Source organism: Abrus precatorius, unplaced genomic scaffold (assembly GCF_003935025.1).
Source record: "Abrus precatorius isolate BTA unplaced genomic scaffold, Abrus_2018 Scaffold8, whole genome shotgun sequence".
Lineage (NCBI taxonomy): Eukaryota > Viridiplantae > Streptophyta > Magnoliopsida > Fabales > Fabaceae > Abrus > Abrus precatorius.
Window position 1 is genome coordinate 8532580 of NW_020874428.1, and position 25850 is coordinate 8558429.

At 32.4% G+C, this 25850-nt stretch overlaps 1 protein-coding gene and 1 long non-coding RNA gene across 6 annotated transcripts; one reads left to right on the plus strand and one right to left on the minus strand.

Annotated features, from left to right (window-relative positions):
* The first annotated feature begins 7031 nt into the window (after positions 1 to 7031).
* On the plus strand, positions 7032 to 21231 carry LOC113846364 (acyl-protein thioesterase 2-like). Of its 5 annotated transcripts, none has more exons than XM_027474534.1 (10): positions 7032 to 7177; positions 8199 to 8271; positions 8492 to 8606; positions 10516 to 10552; positions 10676 to 10745; positions 10983 to 11087; positions 16910 to 17060; positions 17167 to 17249; positions 20691 to 20784; positions 20882 to 21231. In XM_027474534.1, exons 2-10 carry the CDS (start codon positions 8238 to 8240, stop codon positions 20967 to 20969), a joined length of 777 nt encoding a protein of 258 aa, XP_027330335.1. In that variant the 5' UTR covers positions 7032 to 7177; positions 8199 to 8237; the 3' UTR covers positions 20970 to 21231. The 5 variants fall into 5 exon arrangements, with proteins under 5 accessions (XP_027330335.1, XP_027330334.1, XP_027330338.1 ...); XM_027474533.1 differs by having other exon boundaries at positions 7060 to 7174; positions 8197 to 8271; positions 20882 to 21182; XM_027474537.1 differs by lacking the exons at positions 20691 to 20784; positions 20882 to 21231 and adding an exon at positions 17400 to 17545 and having other exon boundaries at positions 7060 to 7174; positions 8197 to 8271.
* LOC113846367 lies at positions 14886 to 24911 on the minus strand. The gene is made up of 3 exons (XR_003501674.1): positions 24901 to 24911; positions 18299 to 18307; positions 14886 to 15104 (listed from the first exon to the last, which is right to left on the minus strand). It is a non-coding gene; the product is annotated as an uncharacterized LOC113846367 (long non-coding RNA).
* Between the last annotated feature and the right edge of the window lie 939 nt (positions 24912 to 25850).

Consider the following 25850-nt stretch of genomic DNA (forward strand, 5'->3'; position numbering starts at 1 on the left):
TTTCTATATGTAGTGATCTCAGAAGAACCGAAATAACTACTTTTAGTAATAATCTATAAAATTTTCACGAAACTATATGATAAAAAGTAGATTTTTGGCATAAAGAAGGGTTTTGGGTTTAATTGAAATCACTTAGAATTGAATTCTTACTAACAATTATGAGCTAGAGCACAATTAGGAAGTTTTGTAAATAAGTTACTTGAGGTAAATACATATTGAGTGATGAAAGATAGAGAACATTGAACTTTAGTTTAGAAAACTTTATTGAAACTGAGAGAATATAACTGAGGGTGTTCGACCTTTGGCATACTGTGTTGAATTGCATGATAATGTGTTACTGTTTGTGTATATGTGCTGAAATGACGAAATATGATAATTGTATGAACATGATGAAAATTAGTCGGTACTGAAAAGAATAAATGTATTTATTCTAAATATGTGAATCAGAATCAGTTTAGATGTGTGAATTATTCAATATGTTTTAATTAATCAAATGATGAGAAAGGGAATGGAAAATATGATGGTCAATAGAGATGCATGAGTATGATTTTTGGCAAATTGTGTGATATGAAAAGTGATGAATATGTGTGGAGGAAAGAAATAGGGATGCTAGTACGTGTGTTACAAATACACTGATTGGTGCGATTATGATATATGTGTTGTAATACATTAACAGGTGAGATTATAACACATGTTGTAGTACTTCAATTAATGTGTTTGCAACATACGTATTAGAACAGTATAAAGTGATATGCTAAGGTTAAGACATCATATGGATAGTTCAAGGATGCACTAGGGGTATAAGGTCTGGAGTTGATTATAGAAATTTGAAGGAAATAAGAGTAGTAAATACAGTTCACTGATGTATACACGATGTAAAAAGTGGGAAGCATTTACAGGTCTCACGCTTATTTCTTGACCGAACTCCTAACTATACCTTTGCTTGAAAGGCTGTGAACACACACATTGTATCTCTGTGTGGTTTAGCTTATTATCGATTATCCATGCTGCGTAAGTCCTTCATAATAATAAGAGAGAATACGTTGGCAGCGATTTAAGGGCCTGAGAGTACTGTTAAATGATGAAATATTCATATTTGAAATGGATAAAGTGGCACGAAGTTATGGATTGAATAATGATAGTTGGTCAACTATGAAGTGATGTGTTTTCTTGTTTTATCATTGTATGTTTGATTGAGAAGTTAAGTATTTGATGAAATTGATGTAAATGGATTAACTATCTTTAAATGACGAAAGATGTTGTGTTACATGTGTAAACTAGATGAAGTAGGAATGCATGTACTTTGGATATGAATTGATGAATATTTTGGGAATCAAAATGATTAAAGTGACATGAATAAGAGAATTGAATGACCACAGTAATAAAGGAGAAATAGATGTCAATTGATTGAGTGATGAATAAATTTGTTAAAAATGGAATGTTCTTAACTGTTGCTTTCGAAAATACTTTCTGCATTGATTTGATTACTTTATAAATTAAGAATTTTAGTGGGTAAGAGATGCTCACCCTTACAAACTTTTCAGGTAATGAAGAATAAAATGGGAATTTATCCATTCTAGAATCATACTCGCAAGGAATGGTAGGAAAAAAACTGTTCTACAAAAAATTAGTTTATTTGGGAGGATTGTAATAACATTATTGACTAAGTTTCTATTCAAAGTTGATTACAATATGTAAATTATTTTAAATAATGATTCAACGTATATATGTAATATTTTGAAATAGATCATTAATATAGAATTTTTGTTTTTCTTTAAATTGTGAATTGATAATCTCGATATTATATATATATATATATATATGTTTTAAATTTTACACATTTTGACTGATTTAGAATCTACATACACGAATATGTTTTCTATATTCATCTATCTTTCATTATTTTACTCAAATCATGTTGATATTTGTATATATAAAGGAAGGAATCATTTAAATAAATAAGGGATATTACAGCTATCCCACCCTGACTTCCCTATCTAAGTTATGAACTCTTGGTTACTTTCAAATTCTTGGACAGAAAATGTTGGTAATTTTAGAACAAATATATCTGATTGAAACAAATCTAGGTTTATGACACTTCTTAATTAAAAATCTCTAGTTGTGAATTACTTTAAAACTCTTTATATTGATCCCAACCCACATGATTCTATGCTTAACACCTAACACATCCTTTCCCTCTCTGAGAGATTCTAATAAGTTGCTTCTCTCGCTAACGGTTTTCATAGAAGAAGTTAGGGTTGCTTTATTTAGTATTAGTAACTTTAAGTCTCTTGGGTTAGATGGGCTTCATTCCTATTTTTTAAAAAACCAAAGGCATGTCCTAAGCCTTTATAAGTTTGTGTTAGATGTGTTTCAGAACCCTAGCAAAATAATTGATGTTAATGAGACCTGCATCACTTTAATTCCCAAATCACATAAACCTATATCCATTAAATAATTCAGGCCCATCTCTCTGTGTAATGTGAGTTATAAGATCATAACTAAAATTATAGCTAACTGGTTAAGAAAGTCCTTACCCCCATTTAATTTCTGCCAATCAATATAGTTTTATTGAAGGGAGATAAGGGACTGATAATGCCTTGATCCTCCAGGAAATAATGAATTCTTTTCGAAATCTTAAAAGTAAAAATGGTTACATCATTGTTTAACTTGACTTAGAAAAAAAAAACATATGATAAGCTTAGATAAAATTTCATCCTTGACAATTTAGATAAGGTTGGCCTTAATCTTGATCTGATTAACCTCAATAAGTTCTGCTTACTTCTTCTATGGTTATAAATTAGAACAATAATACTACTAGGACTTTTAAGCCTACTAAAGGTATTCGTCAAGGGGATCCTATATCTCTTTATTTATTTGTATTATGTGTCGAGAGACTTAGTCATCTCATTCATAATAGGGCTCCTTTCTGTTTTGGTTGCTATAATCTGTGTGTCTCTTACCTTCTCTTTGCTGATGATACATCCTAATTACTAAGGCTAACACTTTTCAAGCCTCTATCATCCAAAACATTTTGAACTCTTTTTGTCAAGTTTCTGATCTAAAGATTAACATCGACAAATCTTTAATATTTTTCTCTAATAATACTCATTCTGACCTTAGAAAGTAAATTAGTGAGATTTTGGGCATCAAGTCAACTAGTCAATTTGGTAAAATATTTAGGCATTCCTACTAATCCCCACAAATCATCTAAGACCCATTTTTCTTTTTTGATTGATAAAATCAAGGAGAAACTCTCCCTTTGGAAGATAAATACTTTTTCTCTAGTTGGTAGGGTTGTTTTGGTTTAGTCATGTCTCTTGAGTATACCTTCTTATGTAACGCAAACTACTATTATCCCTATTATTGTGTGTGAGAAAATTAATTGTCTTTGTAAGAAATTTATTTGGAGATCCCTAGACACTAAAAAATGTCACCTTATTGGCTGGAATAAAATTTGTAAACTAAAGAATAAAGGGGGATTAGGTTTCAGAAACCTGACCATGCTTAATAAAGCCTACATTATGAAATTATGTTGAAGAATTTACACATCCCCTTGTGATCTCTGGGTTCAGGTCCTATGTAAGACATATAAATTTTCTATTAGTCAAGAGCTGGAACTTAGGATTAACAACAAGGCTTCTCCCTTTTGGAAAAATATCTCCTTTGTTTGGTCTTTATTTCTTCAAGGTCTTAGTTAGGGATTAGGAATGACCTTTTAGTTAGGTTTTGGATGGACAAATAGATTCCTAGGTGTTTGAACTTGAAATCCCACTCCCTACACCCTATTCTTGAGAGGGATTGGACATCCCTATGACCTTTTTCTCTAACAATGGCAATTGGGATTGGGATAAACTTCATTCCCTACTTCCTGAACACATTTATGAGGAAATTGCTAAAGTTCCTCCTAATTTATTTAGGGGGCAAGATTCAGTCTTCTGGGACTTATTTAGTAATGGTCTCTTCTCCATCAAAACAACATATCGATTAATCTCTCAGAATTTTCACCCTTCAACCCTCTACACTGATGTTTTTAAACATATTTGGAGATGGGATGGCCCTCCTACAGTGGCTTTTTTCCTTTGTAAAATCTCCAATGACAGGTTACTCACTAACGAAGAAAAAGTTAAGAGGAGAATGACTGACCTAGCTACTTGTCCTAGATGTGGCACTGCTCCTGAGACAATAATCTATGTTTTGTGTGATTGTTATTATGCTATAAGTATTTGAAATCATTTTGTCTTTTCTGATTAATGGATTTGGTTTTTCTTTGTAGGTTTATTTGGTTGGTTCTATGAGAATTTGTCTAATCCTAATTTGACTCTTTGGTTTCATTATTTGGCACCTCCGAAAAAGCAAAAATGCTTATGTTTTCCATAATGTGCCTATTCAGGCCCCTATTTTGATTCAGAAAATGATTTGTACTGCTGAGTATTCTGATTTTTGTGGCAAGAACATGCATCTCTCCCTCTCCAAGCTAGTGATGGATCATGCAAGGATTAGGTGGATTACTCCTCCACTAGGTCACTTGAAATTGAACAATAATGGGGTTGTTTGTAAACATCTACATTTTGCAGCATGAGAGGCCTTATTCGAGACTGGCAAGGCTGACTGGTGGCAGGTTTCTACAGTTTCTTGCCTCCTTACTCTCCTCTAGAAGCTGAACTTTAGGATATTCACCATGGCATCTAGTTAATTCTCCAGCAGAATGACCACAGACTTGTTGGATTGAAATCAACTCCAAGGAAACACTTAGAAGCATCCAATCCATTCCTCATGCTTCACATCCTTTGTATCATGTGATTTATAAAGTCAGGGATAGTATTAAACTTGTTGGCGATTGGATCATATTTTTAAGAAAGCCAACCAATATATTGTTAGATTAACTAAAATTGGCTTGAAATTTCTTTCTCCCTTAGTTAGCTTTAATCAAGCCCCTAGTGATTTGCTCTCCTCTTTATGCTTGGACATTTGTGGTATCAGGACCCTTAGATTCTCTCCCTAATTTGTTGGGCTTTTAGCTCCCATACTTAGAAAAAAAAAAACAAACAAACTTTTTATACAAGAACTTGACATTGCACGATAAAAGTTTAATAATAATCAATTTTTATATTTTAAAAAATGTCTATTATTTAGAAAGTAAAATATTTAGTATTCTCATTTATAATTTGTCATGTAAATATTTTAAGATTAAAATATTTAAAAAAATTATGTGTAAATTACGCTATTTTTAATATAATAAATTTATTTTTATTCATATTTATTTCTTTTATTTTTAATTTTAAAAATTATAGTTATTACTTAATATTTTCTTATTACCTTATATAAATTTTAAATTTTTCATAAATACATATTTTTATATTTATAAAAATTTTCTTATCATTTTATATAACTCTTTAAATTTTTTGTAAATACATATGTTAATATTTATAATTTTTTATTATTTTATATAAACTTAAAAAATTATAAATATTTATATTTATGTTTATAAAATTTTTACTATTTAAGTTATTATTTATAATATTTTTAGTATAAATTATGGGAAATTATATATCTTTATTTTTTAATAAAAAATATGTTTGCTATGCTAGAAATGGTAAAATTTAATATTAAGGGTGTTCGCAGATGAGACTAAATCCATTTCTGGATAAAAAGTCATTCTATCCTATCATAAAATTATTATATGTTTGATTTTTATTGATTTATAAAAAAATTAAATCCAATCCAATAAGAAGTGATTTAAATAGATTGGATAATTTAATTTTTTATAATTCAGTTAAAAATTAATAAATAAATTATTTTATCATTTCTTCTACAATATATTTAAATAAAGTTAATTTTTTCATATAAAAAATTGTAATATACAACAAAAATTATAAATTATTAAAAAATACTTATGTAATCATAATAATAACAAACTGTAACTTTAAAAAATAATAATTGGTACAAATTTAAAAAATAAAATCATAAAAAATAGTTAAGTACTATATAATTTTAAAAGAATAAGAAAAACGTTAAATTTATAAATTAAATGATATATACGCATAAATTTAGTTTGAATTGGACTAGATCAGATTAATTTTGCAATTTTCAAATTTTTTAATATTTAGTTAATTTTGGTTTGCCATTTTTTTATTTTGTTTTTGTAGTTTGTATTGGATTTGATTGGTTGGTGAATATATTTGGAGTTTACTATTTTCATTTGTTTATTTATTCTCTTAAAATTTGTATTATTTTTAAATATTTTTTAATTAATTTTTTAGTTAATTATAACAAATTTATTTTTAATATTATTGTGTCTTTTATTCTTTTTTATCTATCATGATATCATATATAAAAATTGTGTATATTTTTTAATATTTATATCTATTAACACAATACTACATATCTAAATTATATTTTTATCAATATATACATTATAATTTATTAATTTTTATTAATGTGTTATATTTGATTGGTCATGTAATCAAACAAAATTATTAATTTTTATATTTTTATATAATGTATTATGATGTTTTATATTTATAATTTTATAAATAATTTTTAACTTTACTTGATTTATTAACATTTATTTTTTATGTGATTTTTATTTTTGAAATAAATTTTATATATTATTATTTTTATAATGTTTTATAATTAAATTATTTTAATTTATATTTTTTAATTGAAATTTACTTTTAAGAATTTTTAAAATTTTTTCATTATTAATATATTGATTATTAATGATTAATTATTTTTTATATTATATTATTTTTATATAAATTATATTTTTAAATATTTAATTTTATTAAATTTTTATTATTTAAAAAATTAAATCAAAATAGTGTTTTTTAAAAAAGTTATAGTTTAAAGTAATTTAATATATATATATATATATATATATATATATAATTGTTTAAAAAATAATTTTTTTAGTAATTAAATTATACCTATATTTATTTAAAATAAAATATTTTTCCATTGCATATAACTACTAAACAACAACTAGTAGTAATAATAATAATAATAAAAACAAACGTTTAGAGTACTGCAAGAGAAGGCAGGCATGTTTTAATTTTTATAATTTATATGGAAGAAGGAAAAAAAGATTGAAAACAAGGACGAGGCGAAGAACACAAGACAAAGCTTTCCGACTATTTTGGTCTCTGAAGTTACAACACAAACACAGCCGCGAAAGGTTTGTGTCTGTAGCACTTGAATCCTTGTCCTGTCAATTTTCTCTTTTTGGGTACAATTAATCCTCACAATATGATGGTCTTCTCTTGTTCCTTTTGATTTTAAAATTAATTTTATTGCCTGAGACTTTTTGTGCTGTGCTTGTGGATTGTGGTTTATGTTTGCGTATTGTGGAATGTAGATATATTGATTTCAGTTTAGTTACGATTCTCTTTAATGCAATCGTTATTGAGGTTATTTACTGTCAAATTTTGTTTCGTCTCTTTTATTTTTTGGGGATGTTCTGGCGTGTTTTTGGGGCTGTTTTCAGGGCCTTGTTTGAACAAAATTGAACTAGTTCTGACGTTGAGGTCAACGCATAAATGCGTAGATACGTGCATTAATGTGTTTTTTTTTTGTCTGATATGAGGGATTTATTTTAAAATCTCTTGCGGATTTCTTCTTTGAACATATTTTAAGCACCAAACTGAGGATCAGTTATATGTCTCATGTTTTTTTTTCTTTATTGAGCAAAAATTTCTCCAATTTTTGGCTTAATATTTTTCAATCCTAGTGAACTGAGAAAGTCAACCTACCCAATAGCTCAGGTACCTTCCACTTCAGTTTTCCCAAACGCTGTGATACCCGCATTTCTTGTGTTGCTTGAGTGTCATTTCATAGGTTTTGAAATCTTCTCCATCCTTTCTTTTTAGTTATTTTTACATGGAAAATAACTCATAAGCTCTCATATTTGCATTTATTATATATATATATAATGGCTTTAGCGTTGATATTTACTGTTATTGTAATTTTTACCTTATCGAAAGCTGGATATAGAAACCTTTATTCCTTGGACTCCTTAAAACTTGTAGTGCAGCTTCTGCTCCTTCAAGTTAAGATTCTTTGTGTGTTCTTAAATGGTTTCATAATTTTACCTTTCGGTGTCCAGTTCTTCACTTACTTTGGGCATGTAACAATATTGGTTCGGTCTTTTACTGAGTTTAGGTATTGATTGCAAACTGTCGAATTTTTTATTATTGCAGCTTTAAGAGTGCTCAATAGGTGTTTGTTTAGAGGCTAACATGAGCTTTGTTTCACCATCACTTGGTTCTGCTGGTAAGTTCTTCTCTGAACTGTGAAGTCAGCACTTCTAGATCATGCCTGCAACTTAGGAGGTGTAATTTAATCCAATGAGGCATTCTTGCCGCAGTATCTAGAATTTTCTTGGGTGGATGACTGCGGTTAACTGTTAACTACAATGAAGGAAAATTGATTCCCTGTTTAGTTTTCTCTTTGTTATCACTCTCTCTCTATTTACTTAATAGTACCATTTCAGGTGGTAGATCTGCTAGAAGAGCATTTGAGTTTGGAAGAACCTATGTTGTTAGACCTAAAGGTAAACATCAAGCAACTATAGTTTGGTTGCATGGCCTCGGGGATAATGGCTCCAGGTGATATGACATTTCCTGTTTCTCTTTCCAAAGTTATATTGCTGCATTTATTCATGGTTGGAGAATATGTTTTACTGCTCATTTAATTTTCAACCATTATTTATAATTGCCTAGATAATTATGAATTAAAGGAATGGTGTCATAAATTTTGGCTTTTATACTTTTAACTGCTTTTATAGGTTTGTTAGCGTTTTAATTTTCAAATTTTAATCCCTTCTGTTAAATTTAAAATTCTTGCAAGTTGTTTTGTTCAGAATTGCTACATGTCCATGTTTCATAACATGAATAAAAATAACATATTTTTGATAAAATACATAAATATCATTTAGCCCTCTTAACTCAGACTATTATTACTGTTGACTTGTATGGAAATTTTCTAAAAGTATCTCCAAAACCAGTTTTGATACAATAGTAAGGAAAATGGGATATTTCCTTTTACTTTTTTGTTGTATTGACTATATGCATGATTATAGTTTCATTTTCTCCATCTCATCATATATTGGTCAAGTAAATGATAATTTTTAATTCTTTTCTTGTTAAATGCTCATAAGTTGTTTGTTCCCCTTTTGCATAATTTATTATTGCTTCTATTTGTTTTCTAAAATTATTGGAGCCTAATGGAGCAAATGCTATCCGAACAGAAACCAAGCAGGCTCAAACATCTATATGATGATCTTATCTTCTGTATCCCCTGTCACTCTTTCTTGACAAACAAGAATTCTATTTTGTTTTCTTTGGGTTTTTTCTTTTAATCTCTGATTTAACTAAACAAGAGATTGTTTATAGCTTTTGTCTACATATATTTTGGCATGTGGTGTCTGTGACTGCATAGAGATTTCTGGCCTATTTAAGTGGGTGACACTTCAGTTTGACTCTTATATTCACTTAACATCCTTTGCATTCTTTTATTCACTCAGTTTTCATCCTATGATGCAAGAATATAATATAGTTACACATGAAGTCAGATGTCTTTGCTTCCAAAAAATAATGCATCATGGGATTATCAACAATAAATAGTTATTGAAATAATTTGTTCATTTAGGCATTTAAACTTGTTAACTGTGACTGCATAGTGTTTCTTGGTCCAATTAACTAAATGGTATTTTGTTAACAGCAGTTGAATCTCCAATAATTATAGGTGTTCAACAACCTAATCTCCTATAGCAAGAACTCTATAGATTGATTTTGCATGAATGAGCTGTATTGACCACATAAAGCTATCAAATCAATAGAATTAAAGTGGCTCATTCCTAACTAGTCTTATTAGTATTTTTTAAAACTGTTAAATTGAACATCCTCCATAAGAAATTTCGTTTCAAATCTGTTACCAAATATAGGGATCTGTTTTGTTTAAGGAAATATTCTGTTTTCACTAATAATTTAAAAAAATGATACATGTTTTTTGAAATAGTTGTACGGGAAATGGTGAATCAGAAACAAAGTGAAAGGGTGACATTGTTGTAGTTATTAGTGAAAAAAAAAAAGAAAAAAAGAAAAAAATATTTCCTTAAACCAATTAGGCCTGACACTTTTCCAAGAATGATTTGAGTGCATCTTAGTGAGTAAAATTATCACTTGAGTGTTGATGAAACTTCTACATAATATTTGTTTGTCTATTTAAGAGGTTTTTATTTTGATGCATGACTTTCATGTCTGATTTATTATTCCTTCAAATGTCGTAGTTTATATGATGATTAAATGGAAAAACTAATGATGTTAATACTTAAAATATCAAAAATTTGAGGCGACACTACATTTTTTTTCTGCCCAACTGCAAAACATGATCTCTAACACTGAGGGACATCAATTAGGCAAGGGAAAAAACAGGATTCATGATGTTTTAGAATGCTTTTAATCATGTGGTTATCACGCAGAAGACTGAACCTCATTTTCTGCTTTACTTTTGCAGTTGGTCCCAGCTATTAGAGACCCTTCCCCTTCCAAATGTAAGGAGACAGAATTTTTAAGTTTTGAATTGTTAATGGAGAACATATCTGGCGTATGCTGAATATGTAAGACCATCTCTATAGTAATTTCAAAGCTCAACTTGAAATGTATGTATGATGCAGATTAAGTGGATATGTCCAACTGCTCCTACTCAGCCAATATCAATATTTGGCGGTTTTCCATCTACTGCTTGTAAGTTTTATTGGTTCCCCCTTTCGTGATTATTATTTAGATATCATAAACAGGCTCATGTGCTGCCACAGAGAAATTGTAGAATGATGACATCATTCTTATAATGGAATTTAACAGCCTTCTCACAGTATACATGGAATATGGAAATGCATTCCAGGACAGAGTAGGGTTTAAATCTTATAATAACCATAAATTGATCTTGATAAATTTCCTAATTGCAACTTCAATGTCTCTTAGGGTTTGATGTTGGAGAGCTTTCAGAAGATGCCCCTGATGATCTAGAAGGTTTGGATGCTGCAGCTACACACGTTGCAAATCTTTTGTCTACAGAACCAACAGACAGTAGGTTTCTCTTGCAATTGATTCATCCATGTTATCTTCTTTGTAGATTTCTTTAATTTTTTAAATATCTTTAATTTTTTAAATAAGAAATTTATTCTGTCTATGGCATGTCCTGTGACATAAAATTCTTATTTTGATTGGGCCCTATCAGATAACGTTTGACTGAGAAAAGCTACTGGTCTGCCCTCCTGTAATAACACTCCCAATCCTCTACTAGAGGCATCTGTCTCCACAATAAAAGTTTTTGTAAAATCTGGAACAGTGAGAACTGGTAATGCTGTCATTGCGCCCTTTAAAACATCAAAAGCTTCTTGAGCCTCCTTACTCCACTGAAAACTGTCCTTCTTCAGGAGCTGTGTTAGAGGCTTGGCAATGCTCCCATAATTCTTAACAAACCTGCGATAATAGCCCGTAAGGCCCAAAAATCCTCGTAGCGCCTTCACATCTTTAGGGGTAGGCCATGTCATCATAACTTGTAGTTTTCTTTGGTCTGCTGCCACTCCTTGTTTGGAGATGATGTGACCCAAATATTCTATATGCTTTTGGCCAAAATTACACTTTTTTCTATTGGCAAATAATTGATGTTCCTTCAAAAGCTGCAGTACTAGCTGAAGATGTTTTGCATGTTCCCCCTCACCTTTACTGTAGATTAAGATGTCATAAAAAAAAAACAGGGACGAACTTCTGCAAATAAGGGCGTAATACCTCATTCATTAAAGATTGAAAGGTTGAAGGAGCATTAGTTAATCCAAAAGGCATTACCATAAACTCATAATGTCCTTTATGTGTCCTGAAAGCAGTTTTAGGAATATCTTTTTCCCGCATCCGAATTTGGTGGTAACCTAATTTCAGGTCCAGTTTTGAAAAAATAGCTGCTCTGGGTTCATCCAACAATTCATCAATAATGGGAATCGAAAATTTATTTTGGAATTGTAATCTTGTTGAGGGCCTTATAATCCACACAAAATCTCCACCCACCATCTCTTTTTTTTACAAGAATGACTAGACTAGAATAAGGACTTGCACTCAGCCTGATGATACCAGAGACTAACATATCACTCACAAGTTTCTCTATTTCTGTTTTCTGATAATGGGGGTACCTGTATGGCCGTAAATTGGGTATGTCTGATCCTTCTTTCAACCTGATGGCATGATCTTGTCTCCTTGTTGGTGGTAGGCCTTCTGGTTCTCTGAATACTTCCTCAAAATCCTCCAAAATTTTATCAAGTTCCTGAGGAATAGTGCTCTCTGCATTAGTTTCATTAGTTAATTCTTCACCTTCGATGAGTTTGCATTCAAGGAGAAACCCTTGTGCCTCATTTTGTAGAGCCTTGACCAACTCCTTGAAAGACACAGCAGCTCTGGAAAGTCCTGGTTCACCTTTCAACACCATAATTCCCCCTTTCATAGGCACCTTCAATGAGAGTTCCCTGAAGTTAGCTCTGATTTCCCCCAAGCCAGCCAGCCATTCCATGCCTAGCACCACATCCACCCCTCCTAGGTCAAATATGAAGAAATCCTGTTGAATTTTTAGTCCTTGAATTTGAAGTGCTACCTGAGAACAAACCCCTTTACACTTAATTCTCCGACCATCCCCCACTTCCACAGTGTATGTTGCTGTCTCAGTAACGGGTAATTGTTTATCGTGAACAAACGTGGATGATATGAAATTATGGGACGCTCCGCAATCCACTAATATAGCCACCTTTGCACCTTCAATCTCAACCCACATTTTGAAGTTAGTGCAGTAATACTACACATTGACAGATGTAATTCTTCAAGATCTGCTCCGTCCTCTTCTTCACCTCCTCCTTCTTCCGCTTCACTTAAATTGTTGCTTAGGATTAGCACCTGGAGTTGCTTATTTCTGCAAATATGCCCAGGACCAAATTTCTCATCACACCAAAAACATAATCCTTTCCTAGTTTTCTCTTGAAACTCAGCATCTGTCAACTTCTTGAACCCCCTCCCTCTATAAGAAACGGTTGGTTTATTGCTGTTAGACTCAACAGAACTAATTCCTGTGTTGTTTCCAAGATTGTGGTTCTTGGCTCCCGTTTCGCATGTCACCGTTCTTGACGAAGGATAGCTTTTGTGTGACCCACCTACCTTATTATTTCCAGGAACCCCTTGGCTCAGCAGCAAATTTTTCTCGTCAATTCTTTGGGCAAAATCCATCAATTCTGGTAGAGTTGATAATTGGTGCAACTTCAACTCTGCCCTAACTATGTCTTTCAGTCCGTTCAAAAATATCCCTTTCAAATACTCAGCCTCGGTACCTTTAAGGGGTCCTGCATACAACTCAAATTGCTCACGATACTCTCCACCGTTGTCTCTTGTTTAAGACTCAACAGCTTTTCATACAGGTTTTGTGCCATTGAGGGTTGAAATCTCCCTATTAAAGCGGTGCGAAAATCTTCCCAAGTAGGGTTCTTGGAACAAAATTCCCACCATTGGAACCAAGTTAGTGCCTTGCCCTCCATTGCTACCATTGCCGCTTGCAACTTTTCTTGCTCAGAGATACCCCTTAAGGTAAAGTATCTCTCTATTCGACTGACCCACCCGTAAGCATTGTCTTCGGAAAATATGGGAATCTCCAATTTCCTCCATCGATCTCCCTCGGACTGATGTCTCGACCCACTGCAATTGCTCGAGTTCCCATTGCTCTCATGGTCGCTGTCCTCGGATTCCGCTGCTGACTTCGTGTCTTCCTGGTTCTTTCGATTGACAATGATCATCAATTCGTCGAGCCATTTTTGGGTTTCTTGCCTGTCCTCCTCGAGCTTCTTCAGCAGGTTTTCAAACCCTCGCTCCATACTATCTAACCAGGCTTCCATTCGCCTATCCACCATGAATATTCTCCTAGGTTCGAGAGCTCTGATACCAGTTGTAAGGAACTGGTTCAGTTTTGAAAAGTAGAAGTAGGAATACTGAATATACTTTTATTGAATGTTCTTTGTCAAGAAAAATATCCCAATCTGAGAGAAAGAATCAAAGAATACAAGAATATCCAGGACTTTGAGAGCCTAGTCTCTCCCCAACTGACCTATTATTAATCCACCGCTAAGAACTTCCCTTTTTCCCCCTAACCCTGTTTATTCTCTGTTCTTTACATTTTCGTCAGCTAATTGGGCCTCTTTTCTTCTATTGGGCCTCCTTACATAGACTTTACTAATTGGGGGTTTGGGCCTATTACTAACATAGAGTTACTAGCTTCATAACTGAGGTAGCAGAGGTAGGATCTAACAGAGGAAGAGAATGTAAATTTAAGTGAATTTAATCAGTTGTTCAATCAGTTTTAGGTGGGAGAGATTGATGAGAATCTTGAGATATCACAAAAGCTAGCCATTTAATTAGAGAGTGCAATGCCTTATAAACCCCACACTAGAATCCCATTCTACCAATTGGATCCTAACATCTTACCACGCTCTGTAGCCCTGGCATCCACACAGGTTGATTGTGCACTAGCCCTTTGACTAGTCTTGGGAAAACACTACAATACTGGTGTCATGTAGAATGTAACACCAAAGGTACTCTTTTTGGCAGGATCTTCCCTAAATATACCTAAAGGACTCGTCTAGGGTGGGTATACCCCAATTCAAGTATAGAAATAATGGGAAAGTCAATATTCATAAAAAATTAACAATGGTGTACAAAGAGAGCCTATTTACAAGTGGCATAAATCCTAAACTCAATATGGACCTATATAGATAGGCCCAATAAAACAAAAATAACTAAAGAAAATAAAATCCCTAAATAGAAAAATAACCCCAAATCAAAAGCTCTAATCAATGTTAAAATCAGGATCTTACCTAGGATCGGGAGGGGGGTCAAAAATCGTAAATCGTGAGATCGTAAGATCCTACCAAACATGTAAAACTATACTTAAATATATATATAAGCATAAAAAATAACATACATAAAGAAATTAATATCTAAATCACATAACTTAATTAAATATAACTTAAAAGTCATAGATTCTAGATCCAATACAACACATAATTAGTCAAACTAGTACTAATCTATTACAATAAATTTTGCAAGCCCCAATTTTATAATTGAAACACCATTCCAAGACCCAATTTTATAAAATTATAACACAACCAGAAATAATATTCTGTTAATCAAAATTCTTAATCTTACCTCACAGTACTTTAATTATTTTCTTTATTTTTAGCACTTTTACTTCTGTTATTAACATTTTTACTACCACAAACTATTATAATGTTTATTTATTATTGTTATTACTACTGTTATGATTATTATCACTTGATTTTTTCTTCACTACTATTATAATTACTTTTATTGCTATAGTTACTAATATATTAAAATCTATAATTTAACTTTAATGTATTTCCAACTTTGTCTGCATTTAATTAAAAATGGAAAAATTGAATTATAATTTAACTAGAAATTATAGTTATATGTCTTGATTGTTTGCACAACTAAAACATAATAATTACGTTCTAAATCAATTTCAATTTCATGCGTCTTTAAAACTCTGGTTAACATTATCGTATAAAACATAATAAAAGCTTGGTTTCATATCATTGTTGCCATCAAGTAGCTGCAAGCACCAACCAACAGCAAATACCAACAAACACCGACCAACCAGACCAGCCTGGTCGCATGGAAGAGAGAAGATGAGAGAAAGGGAAAAAATTACCCTAGAACTATTTTTTAAAACCGGGTTAGAAAAACCCAACCCGGAAATCCAACCTGCAAAAGCCCAACCCAAAAATCCAAGGCCAGAATCTGACCCAAAAACCTGCACCCAGGATCGGATCGGATCGCTGATCCTACGATCCTATGGGAGAAGATTGGGATCCCAGCCGATCTTACAGATTTGCGATCCCAGTTCCAATCAAGATTGCGAGGAAGGTTTAGGGTCAAAAATCGTACAATCTTGCGATTTTAATCGTTATTTTAACAACATTGACTCTAATTATAAAATCAAGATAAAAAATAATTCCAAATCAAAATTCCTAACTAAATCAAGTAACACAAATCAATTAACCAATACATCACAACATCATCACTTGCACTGCTTATTTGTATCTAATAGACATGGTGGAAGGCTCTAATAGAAGTTGATAAGAACCTCAAGAGAATCACATCATTAAAACTAGTTGGAGTCCAATGCCTTATAAACTCCACATTACAATCCTATATTTTCAATGTAGGTCTTAAGTTCCATAATCAAGACTAAGCTCTCAAATGAGAATTCTATTGTAAGCCGTTCTTGCTCGTCACGTTGTGGTCCTTAATTGGAAATGAACAGAACAAAGATAAAGATCTTTACTCCAAGGATCTCCCCTTTTTAAAGGATTTCTCTTTCAATAACAAGGCTAATGCTCATTTCTCAGTTGATAGAAAATAGAATGTCTCTCCCTTCTACCCTTCCTTCTGTTTTGGCTAAACCCCTGTCCTTCTACCCTCTCTAACTAATTGTTGTAACTAAGTATAAATACTATACTATATCCAGTAACTATTTATATTTGAGAATCCCTAACAGATCCAGTGTAAATCTCTGTGTTTTGAACCAGTATCTTTCAGTGGGTTGTAAAGTTTGAAATTTGGATGTAGTTGAAATGTAAGTTTTAGTATATATGGTTAAATTTCTTAAAATCATACTAATTTATGCACAGGTTGAATGTGTAAATCCTCAATTTGATGCTGTCAAGCGGCAATGAGTTTTTAGTTAATTATATAAACAATTTTTTTTTTAATTTATTTCTCTTGCTTGGTTGTATACTTTTAGTCAGCTGCAGGAAGAAAATATTATCGTATTGTACTAATTTCATGTCTAATATTTTTATTAGTTAAGCTTGGTGTTGGAGGGTTCAGCATGGGAGCAGCTACTGCCCTGTATTCAGCATCCTGCTTTACTGCTGGAAAATATGGCAATGGCAACCCTTATCCAGCCAACCTAAGTGCAGCTGTTGGATTAAGTGGCTGGCTTCCATGCTCAAAGTCTGGCCTTCTGACTCTATTTTTGTTCATCATGTTAGTTTGATTCATCACACCCCTCCCCATACCTGCTTTATAATATTATTTAATGATTTCTGCTCATGTGTAGGACCTTGAGCAACAAGTTACAAGGGGTAGATGAAGCTACAAGGCGTGCTCAATCCTTTCCTATTTTGCTTTGTCATGGAAAAGGTAATTATACAAAATTACACACACACACAAATCATTAGAAAAAAGTTGATAAGAAATCATCCATGATTGAAAACATTAAAGACAGCTTGAAAATCTGTAAAACTAGGGCATTTAAAACTAAATGCACTGAGCCTGCTTAGTTTTCTGCAGATCATAGATCCCTTGAAGTAGCCATCATGAGGTAAAGATAGAAACCAAAAACACAGCACTTTCGAATATCACATATGGAGGCTAAGAAAGTAAGAAACAAACTCCTCAAATATACAAGTAATCCTCCAATCCAACCACCCACACCTTAGCACTAGGACTACATGGAATGCACCCAGTACCATATCCTTTATATTTAACCTATAGAAGGGTCCGAGAGTGGAGAAGCACAACCATTGCTTTCCAATAATGCCAAAATGGTTAGTAGCTACCTTCTAGTGTAAGGATGCCCAATGTCTCTGATAGATACTGAATGAAAGACAAGTGTGAGACTATTATTCTGAGGTAAAACCAGCTATGTGATGCAATCCATGAGTTGACAACCTCAAGAATAGCATGAGAGTGGAAACAAAAATTGGAATGTCTATATTAGATACGAAAGAACTTTGAATCTTGAATAAAACATCTTGCAGTCACGTACCTTGGTACAATATTCAAAGTTAGAACCCCAGATATAATGAACAAAAACACTTGAACCCCATGATTATTCTCAGTCATGAACCTCAAGCTGGACACTGACCCAAATGACATATTGTAGGCATGAACTAAAAGCTATCAACACTTTTTGATCCTATGAGATATCAACATCATGAACTCAAATAAGGTGATCTTCCCACAAGAATCTACTTCTTGATACTGTTCTGGAAAGAATTATCAACCTATACCCCACTGGGGGGGGGGGGGGGAATAACTTAAAGAAAATTCTTTTTTAGAATAAATAATCTGCTTCTCTTTGTTGTCCCCTTTTCACCTTTCACTTGGCTTATTATTTATACATGTGCAAATGCTAATGTTAGGAAATTATAATCAAATCATAAACAGAATCTTAATGAAATCCTTACTTAGTCCTACTAATAAAATATGAATAAAATCCTAAACACAATCGTAATAAAATATAAATTGAATCCAAATCAAATCCTATCTAAATCTTTAAATAGTTATCCTTGATCAAATCTGAATGAATTTTAATCATAATAAGATAAGAATCAACTAAAAATTGTATTAATATTTATAACAAATCTTTTCAAATCTCTTGCACAAGTCCATTGAATGCTTCTCTCTTCATATTGATTCGTCCTTAAATCGTAACTCTTACTTTTACTTATATCAATATATTCTTCAACTACTTTCTTTTTTACTTTTTTCCCCTTTTTTTCTTTTTCAAAGTTTTCCTTTATCCTACAAAAAATCAAACAAGAACCTAAAGCGGAAGATGATGACTATAGAAATAGAAAAGAAGATAGGTGTATGATTTAGAGTCGATGCTCTGATACCAAACTGATGCGATGCTTGAGATGATAGCTAAAAAATATCATGAGAAGCAAAAGCAAATATTGAAACGTTTAAATCAAGTATAAAAAAGAACCTATATTACACCCAACCCGTTGACATCTTGTAGTCACAAATCTTGCTACAATATTGAATGTTGGAACCAAAGATATGATGAGCAAAACTCTTGAACTCCATAGATTATACTCGCTCACAAAGCTCAAGCTGGACATTCTCTGTTGTCTCCTGTTCTGCTTTCACTTGACTCATTATTTATACATGTACAAATGCTAATATTAGAAAATTATAATCAAATCCTAAATAGAATTCTAATGAAATCTTTAATCCTACTAATAAAATATGAATTAAATCCCAAACAAAATCCTGATAAAATATAAATCAAATCCAACTAAATCCATCCCACAAGATCCACCCCATCAAATAGGGGCAGCTCAACCTTCCGCACTGCCATTTGATATTCATGGAGATTATCTCCAGCGGAAAATGAAGTCCCACTGCCTTCTGTAGAACCACTGCCTCCGCTGTAACTATTGTTTCAATCATTGGAAGCCTGACAGTCCAACTTCTTAGTCATCTCCATTAATAAAGATTGTTGAAACTCTACCATATAGAGTTTGGTGGAATCTTCAATTGCAGAAAATTTAGCTTCTAGAGAATCAATCTGATAAGAACCTAGTATCATAGAAAAAAATAGTGATAAACCCCAATTTTAAACCTAGAATGCCACAGAACTTCGAGGGTCTGCACCTCCCAATGTACAAAGGCCCTAATTTTCTCTCAAATGACAAGATATCCTTCTCTTAACCTCCCCTCTTATTTATATAGGCAGCATGCTTTTTTCAAACTAACTCACTAATGTAACTAACTCATGAGGGGTTATCAAACAATCCTATCAGACATCTTTGGTGGCAATGACTTTGTCAAAATGCTTCCTCCGGCTGGTCAGACAAGTGTGAGACTATTATAAGATAAAACCAACAATGTGCCTGAGCCCTTATAATGGAAACCAGAGCCTAAGCTGCTCAGAGACTAACTCTCCTTTCCTCCTCCCTCTATTAACACACTGCATAGCATAACAAATTGGCCAGCTCAGCACCATAACTAACTCTCCTCCGTGCACATCCCTTTGTCTTGTGTGTATAGGCATTCCATTTCATGGGCCTCCCATGATTTGAGCCCATTAGCTGATCCATGCCTTGTACTTGTACCAGGTCATTGTCCACATGAGATACCATGTCTTGTGCTCTGTCAGTCCCTGAACTAGCTGTACTCGTAGCATATATATAGAAATGAGTGATGCTGCGTATGAGATTTACCTGTTAATCTCTTCACTATTGCTTATGAGGGATACATGATAATTATGTTCTGTTTCTACCTAAGTTGACAGTTTGCTCATGTTTTTGGTTTTGCTTAATTTTTATATGAAACAGATTTTCAACTAAAAGCTGTGTATTATTATAATGAGCTTCTCTAAACAGAGACAATAAGCTTAATTTAAACATGAATTTCTACTACACTTCTCAAGAAGCTTCAAGGTGTTCAATGTAAATCATACGTAGGCAGGGTAGGTGCACCGGGCCTTTAGTTGACGAAGACCAAAGTTATTGCTGACTTACGATTTCTTCAGTGCTCTACACTCGTGCTTTAGCCAATGTTGCAAAAAATTCAAACATAAGAAGTTATACCTGCCTGGGCGACACTCACTATTTATTATTAGACTATGTATATATTTCCTTTAGTGTCCATTGTTTAAGGCTAAATACTATTCATGTAGCTTACAGAAAATTTTCCGTATATTTATTGACATATAAACTGTAAAATTTCAATTTATAAACTGCTATATTGCTGGAGATTAATCTTAATATTTACTGACATTACAATTTACAAACTGTTGGTGATTTAACTTAGAATTATGGACAGAATATAACACGCTTGTTCTTTCAGGTGATGATGTGGTTCCCTATAAATTTGGTGAGAAATCATCAAAGTGCTTAAGTTCAAATGGATTTCAGGATGTCACTTTTAAACCTTATAATGGGTAATAAACGAAAATCATAGAAAGATTTTGTTTTTTGTCTCAGGTGATGATATATTTTAACTGTCTTTTATTCTGTCGTGGTTCTACATTTAAACAGGCTTGGACACTACACAATTCCAGAAGAGATGGACGAGGTCTGTGCTTGGCTAACGTCGAAATTGGGCCTTGAGGGGAATCCTGCCTAGTTAGCAAGGAAAGGAGTCAAGATTTGAAAAATAATTCTTTCCCGTTTTTGGTCCATTGTAATTTTATGTCGTGCCAGATTTGTTTAAGAGTTCTGTTGTTGATATATCCATATCCATAACCCATTTGTAAACATATTGGCCCAAAGGCATCTTTACGACAATGTACTATACTAATGATACAAGCTTGGGTGGCCCTTAAGCATGGTGATGGATTATTGCTAAAATATTATGTTAAAAAGGATTCTTAAATAGTGTTTGGGTTTTAATTTGATTTTTTCAATATCTTTTTGGTCATTCGTTTTAGTATTTGTTAAATCATCTCATTTAGCGTGGGATGCATCATGGTGTGTTGATCTTGTTTGAGTGGGCCTCCCCCATGGGATTAATAAGATGCATTGAAATTCATTCTTCTCTTCTCCTTTATCTGTCGTCATCGTTTTCTTCTCCTTTCTTTTTGGTCATGTCATCATTCCTTTCTTATGTTTTCCCCTTGTCTTTTTTTCTTGGGGTCAACATATTCCCCTCTCTTTATCTTTTGTCACTCCACAAGAGGTACCGTCACCCTCAGCAGCCCAACACCCGTAAAACCTAAAGTATCAACGCAATGGGCCAATAATTGAATTTCTTTTCGCAATGCTCCTGTTTTAAGTACATCAATCTTTTTGGGTAATTTTTAGCATGGGAAAAGTTTCAACTTCCGCATCCGTAGGAGTTAAAATTTATTGCTACTTTGTCTTTTACCAGACTTTTGTTATGACTTTTAGAAAAGACAATTGCATCAGTTCTTAAGATTATATAGGATTTGCTAAAGTATTCGGGGGTGTTATTGGCCAAATTTTTATTATCATTGTTTGACCGTGGTTAATATTACTTTCAAATGAATATTTTTCTTTAAAAATGTTTCTTAAAAATGATTTATTTAGTTAAGACTTAAAACACGTATATCCAACCAATAGAAGTGTATGATATCAACTGCTTCGTCATAGTAAATGTAAACAACTGTATTTGTCGGAAAATAAAAATCACAGCATACTTATGTCATCTAGGAAAATGGAGAAATATATTTTACATGATGCTTCAACTCTTAAGGAAAAAAAAATTGCCTTTAAACAGCTGTAAGACATTTCTTTTTAGTGCTTCAATTTTTAAAAGCGAGTTTAAAAATGTTTTACCTTCTTTTTAATTATGGTCGTAATAATATGCACTTAGTTGCTTTTCGACCATTGGTGCCCGTGTATCACCAAAAAAAACTATACATATTTTAAGGTTTGGTCTTTAACACACGAACTTTTTATTGTTTTTTTTATTTAAATAATAAATTTTTAAAAAAATATTTAAAATATAATTTTTTTAAACTAATTCCTTGTTTAGTGCTATTTTTGCCATATCAGCCGTAGTATCGTTCATGTATGGATGATAGTAAGTTATTATTATTATTTTAATGAATTATTGTCTTAGGATGACTGATATTACACAAGAGATTGACACATGTCAAAATCATATGTGAATTGAATGAGATGAGGCGATAATTGTGTCACTGGTCAAAGTGTGTTAATACTATCTGGTGGCAGAGGATGTAACACCCTCCTTTTCTTAGTTGTTTATTTGTTATTAATTATTGTTGGATTGTGTTTTAATTTGAAAGTCCTTGAATGAAGTTTGTTGTAGAAGGTCTCGCTCAAGCGAGATATGATAAAGTCATCCCAACTATACTCTCGTCCAAGCAAGATGAGCTCGCTCAAGCAAAGAATCGTAGGGAAAATGAGTAGCTCTCTGGACCCCTTCTCGCTCAAGCATGAATATTAGAAAAAGCCAAGAAAATCATGTCTGATGTTTTTGCTTAAGCAAGATATGTCTTGCCTAAGTGAGATGGTGTAACATCCTTAATTTTTTATGCAATATATATACAACAATTCATATAAAAAAGGGAAAATACAGTAAACTTTCTTTTATATTTATAGCTTGAGTGATAAAAAAAATTCACTTAAGTTTCCATTGTTCAAATTTTAAAAGGAAGTCAAAGTCATAAAGAAACACAAAACTTTAAAGAAATAGTTTTGAAATTTTAAATTTATAAATAAAGTAAAGTTGAAATTTACATCTTAATAATTTGACTTCCACTTTATTACCACCACCTCTAAAATTCAGATACAAAACTATTATTTTTCTTCCCACAAATCAATAAAATATCAATTATTTCACAAATTAATTTTTACATTTTGATTTCTCAAACAATAATACAGCAGAAACACAAATTTTTGGAGAGAAATTTTTAAAATCACTCCAAATTCTCTCTTGGCTAGTATTAATGGAGGAAAAAAATGATGGAGGAAGGAGAAGAAGAAATCGCTCATGACACCTATTCCCATGAGGCCACTTGTCAAAATCTAAACAAATACCGCCCAAGATGGTCAATGCTAATTTTAGAGTCAAAACTAGTTAAGATTTGGACACATGGCAAACTTTCTCCCTAGCTGTCCATTTTAAACATCTATCGTACCTAATTGGTTGATGCTAATGTACCTATGACATGTGTCCTATATCATCTGAATTCCTCCAATACTATTTATGTCTTTTTATTATTTTTTTTCTTTTATTTTCTTTATCAATTTTTCAAGCCCTTGATAGATGACGTTAAGTCGCTATCAAAACAACTAAGTTTTCTAAAGATTTTGTAGTATAAAACTAAACCTAAGTTGATTCACATAGACATATTTTCGATTAAATTCAATTTTAGGTTTTCTTTTTAAAGAATACGAGTAAACTTTTGAGAGTTGAAATCTGCAAATTAATTAATTAAACTACGAACATAATAAAATTGAGTAAAAACAACTGAAGAAATATCAATCCACAAAATACCAAATGTATGTAACTTTAATTATCGCAGTATCTAAAGATTTTAATCCGAATTTGAGCATTTATCCAATTCAATTATTAATTCAATCGAACAACCTAATTGAACTAGATCACCCTAATTTTGATTAGGAATCTTCATGGTTTAAAACCAAATGAGTATATGTATTTGTGAGTGTAAATAAAATTTTTAAGCTTACATCTAAATAGATATAACACCTATTTATTTCGTCTACAAGACCCTTTTATGTTTCCTGAATTTTATCTAGTAAAATTATAGAAACAATTTCCAATTGAATCACTTATCTAAATCCTCAACAATCCTGTAAAAAGGGATATGTAAAAAGGGATATGTTTAGGAACTGGAGTATGGCAGCATCTTAGAACATATGTTCAAAATTAAATTTTTAGAGCATCCCTTCAGTTTACTCAATAAAAGCTTGCATAAGAAAAACTTCTATTAAAACCAGTGCAGAACAACAATAATGTTAAAGAGAAGCAGAACCTTACCAACTTCCCCATGATACCGAGACAAAGATGAAATAGTCACCTTCTCAACTTTCCTTCAATTTCTTTCCAAATTTCATGCTGCATGAAAAATGGTATGTTGGCTTTATATCTAAATTACACATGTTACCTCCCTTCTGTAATCATGACTCTTAGAGAGTTCACCACATTTGAGGTTTTAGTGCTCAGTGACATCACAACTATTATACAGTCCAGAGATTTTACTGCACAACCCTCCCTTATCAACCTCTACCTAATCTAATGCATGGAGAAAGTGTAGGTGTCTTCATATTTGAGCTGCACGTGTATTTCTCCACCTTCTTATTGCATGAGGTAAGGCTAGATGGCCATGCAATTGAGCCACACATGTACTCCCTACCATTACTGCATGAAAAAAGATGAATGACCTTGCAATTAAATCACATGTATAGTCCTTATTACTATTCATGCTTAGCTTGCATTTTGGTGGCACCTAAATTGCATGTCATAGTGTGCCTAGTAGAAAAAAAATAATACTAAGGGACAGAACATCATAACTGCTTCCCATCTTTGTGCCATATAAACACTACACGAACACTCACCCTTCCTCTCGTCATAGTACTCCTTCTAATCCCTTCTACTACCTTCCAGCCCACTTGTTTTCAAATTCCTAGCACTGCAGGATAATAGACTTCCAATAAAAGGCGTCATCCAGAATATTCTACCTCTCTTCACCTGAGTTATATAATTAATAAAATCATCTTTCCAATGACATATCTTGAGCTCAAATCCGACACCTTTTGCCCCTTCAAACGCATAGAATACGTAAGCACCTTCATTTTTACGTTTTCTATAGAAATAATATAAAGAAATAATTTTTATGTACTCTGCAAAGAGTTGTTTTTTTCATAAACTATATGAAAATATCTTTCCAATACATTTTTATGTTAATTTTGGACTTCATTTAAATACCTTACGACATGAATTACAAAAATGGTACAAAGCTAATAAACCTGCATGAATAGTAGTAAAATTTGATTTTCCTGCACCTTCCTGTGTTTTAAAACTTAATTTTTAAAAATTGATTTTGATCCTCAGAGTCTTAGCTTTCTAAAAAAATTTACGGATCATGATTTAGACTTCGTTTGAATTCGTTACGTTTAATTTTATAAACATTGCACAAATATGAAGGTTTTTAGTTTTCTGCAATAAGTGCATAGCTGTTTCTAAATTTTAAAAAATTCTAGCTCTTGGCCATTTTGACTTAAAGGATTATGATAAACTCCTCTCTGAATTCAGAATGTAATGAACCAAGAAATTTCAAATACCAACACCGGGAAGTCCAAGAAAAAGAACCTGCGGACTACCTCACTCACCAAGGTAAGGGGCAATCCATTATTGCTAGATTGTCACCTTGACTCTCCTCATCCCTTCCATTAGATGATGCAATGAATACTCACACCAACGCATAGTCATTCATTAAAGACAATCGTAAGTCATTAATCTGAATGATCAACCCAAACAACAATCAAGGGTTTCTAT

Excerpts from the sequence above, each read along its gene's own strand:
- LOC113846364 (XM_027474534.1), top strand. The coding sequence starts at position 8,238 with ATGAGCTTTGTTTCACCATCACTTGGTTCTGCTG. Across the intron at positions 10,553-10,675 it reads AGACCCTTCCCCTTCCAAAT|ATTAAGTGGATATGTCCAAC; the intron begins GTAAGGAGACAG and ends TGTATGATGCAG. Across the intron at positions 10,746-10,982 it reads CGGTTTTCCATCTACTGCTT|GGTTTGATGTTGGAGAGCTT; the intron begins GTAAGTTTTATT and ends AATGTCTCTTAG.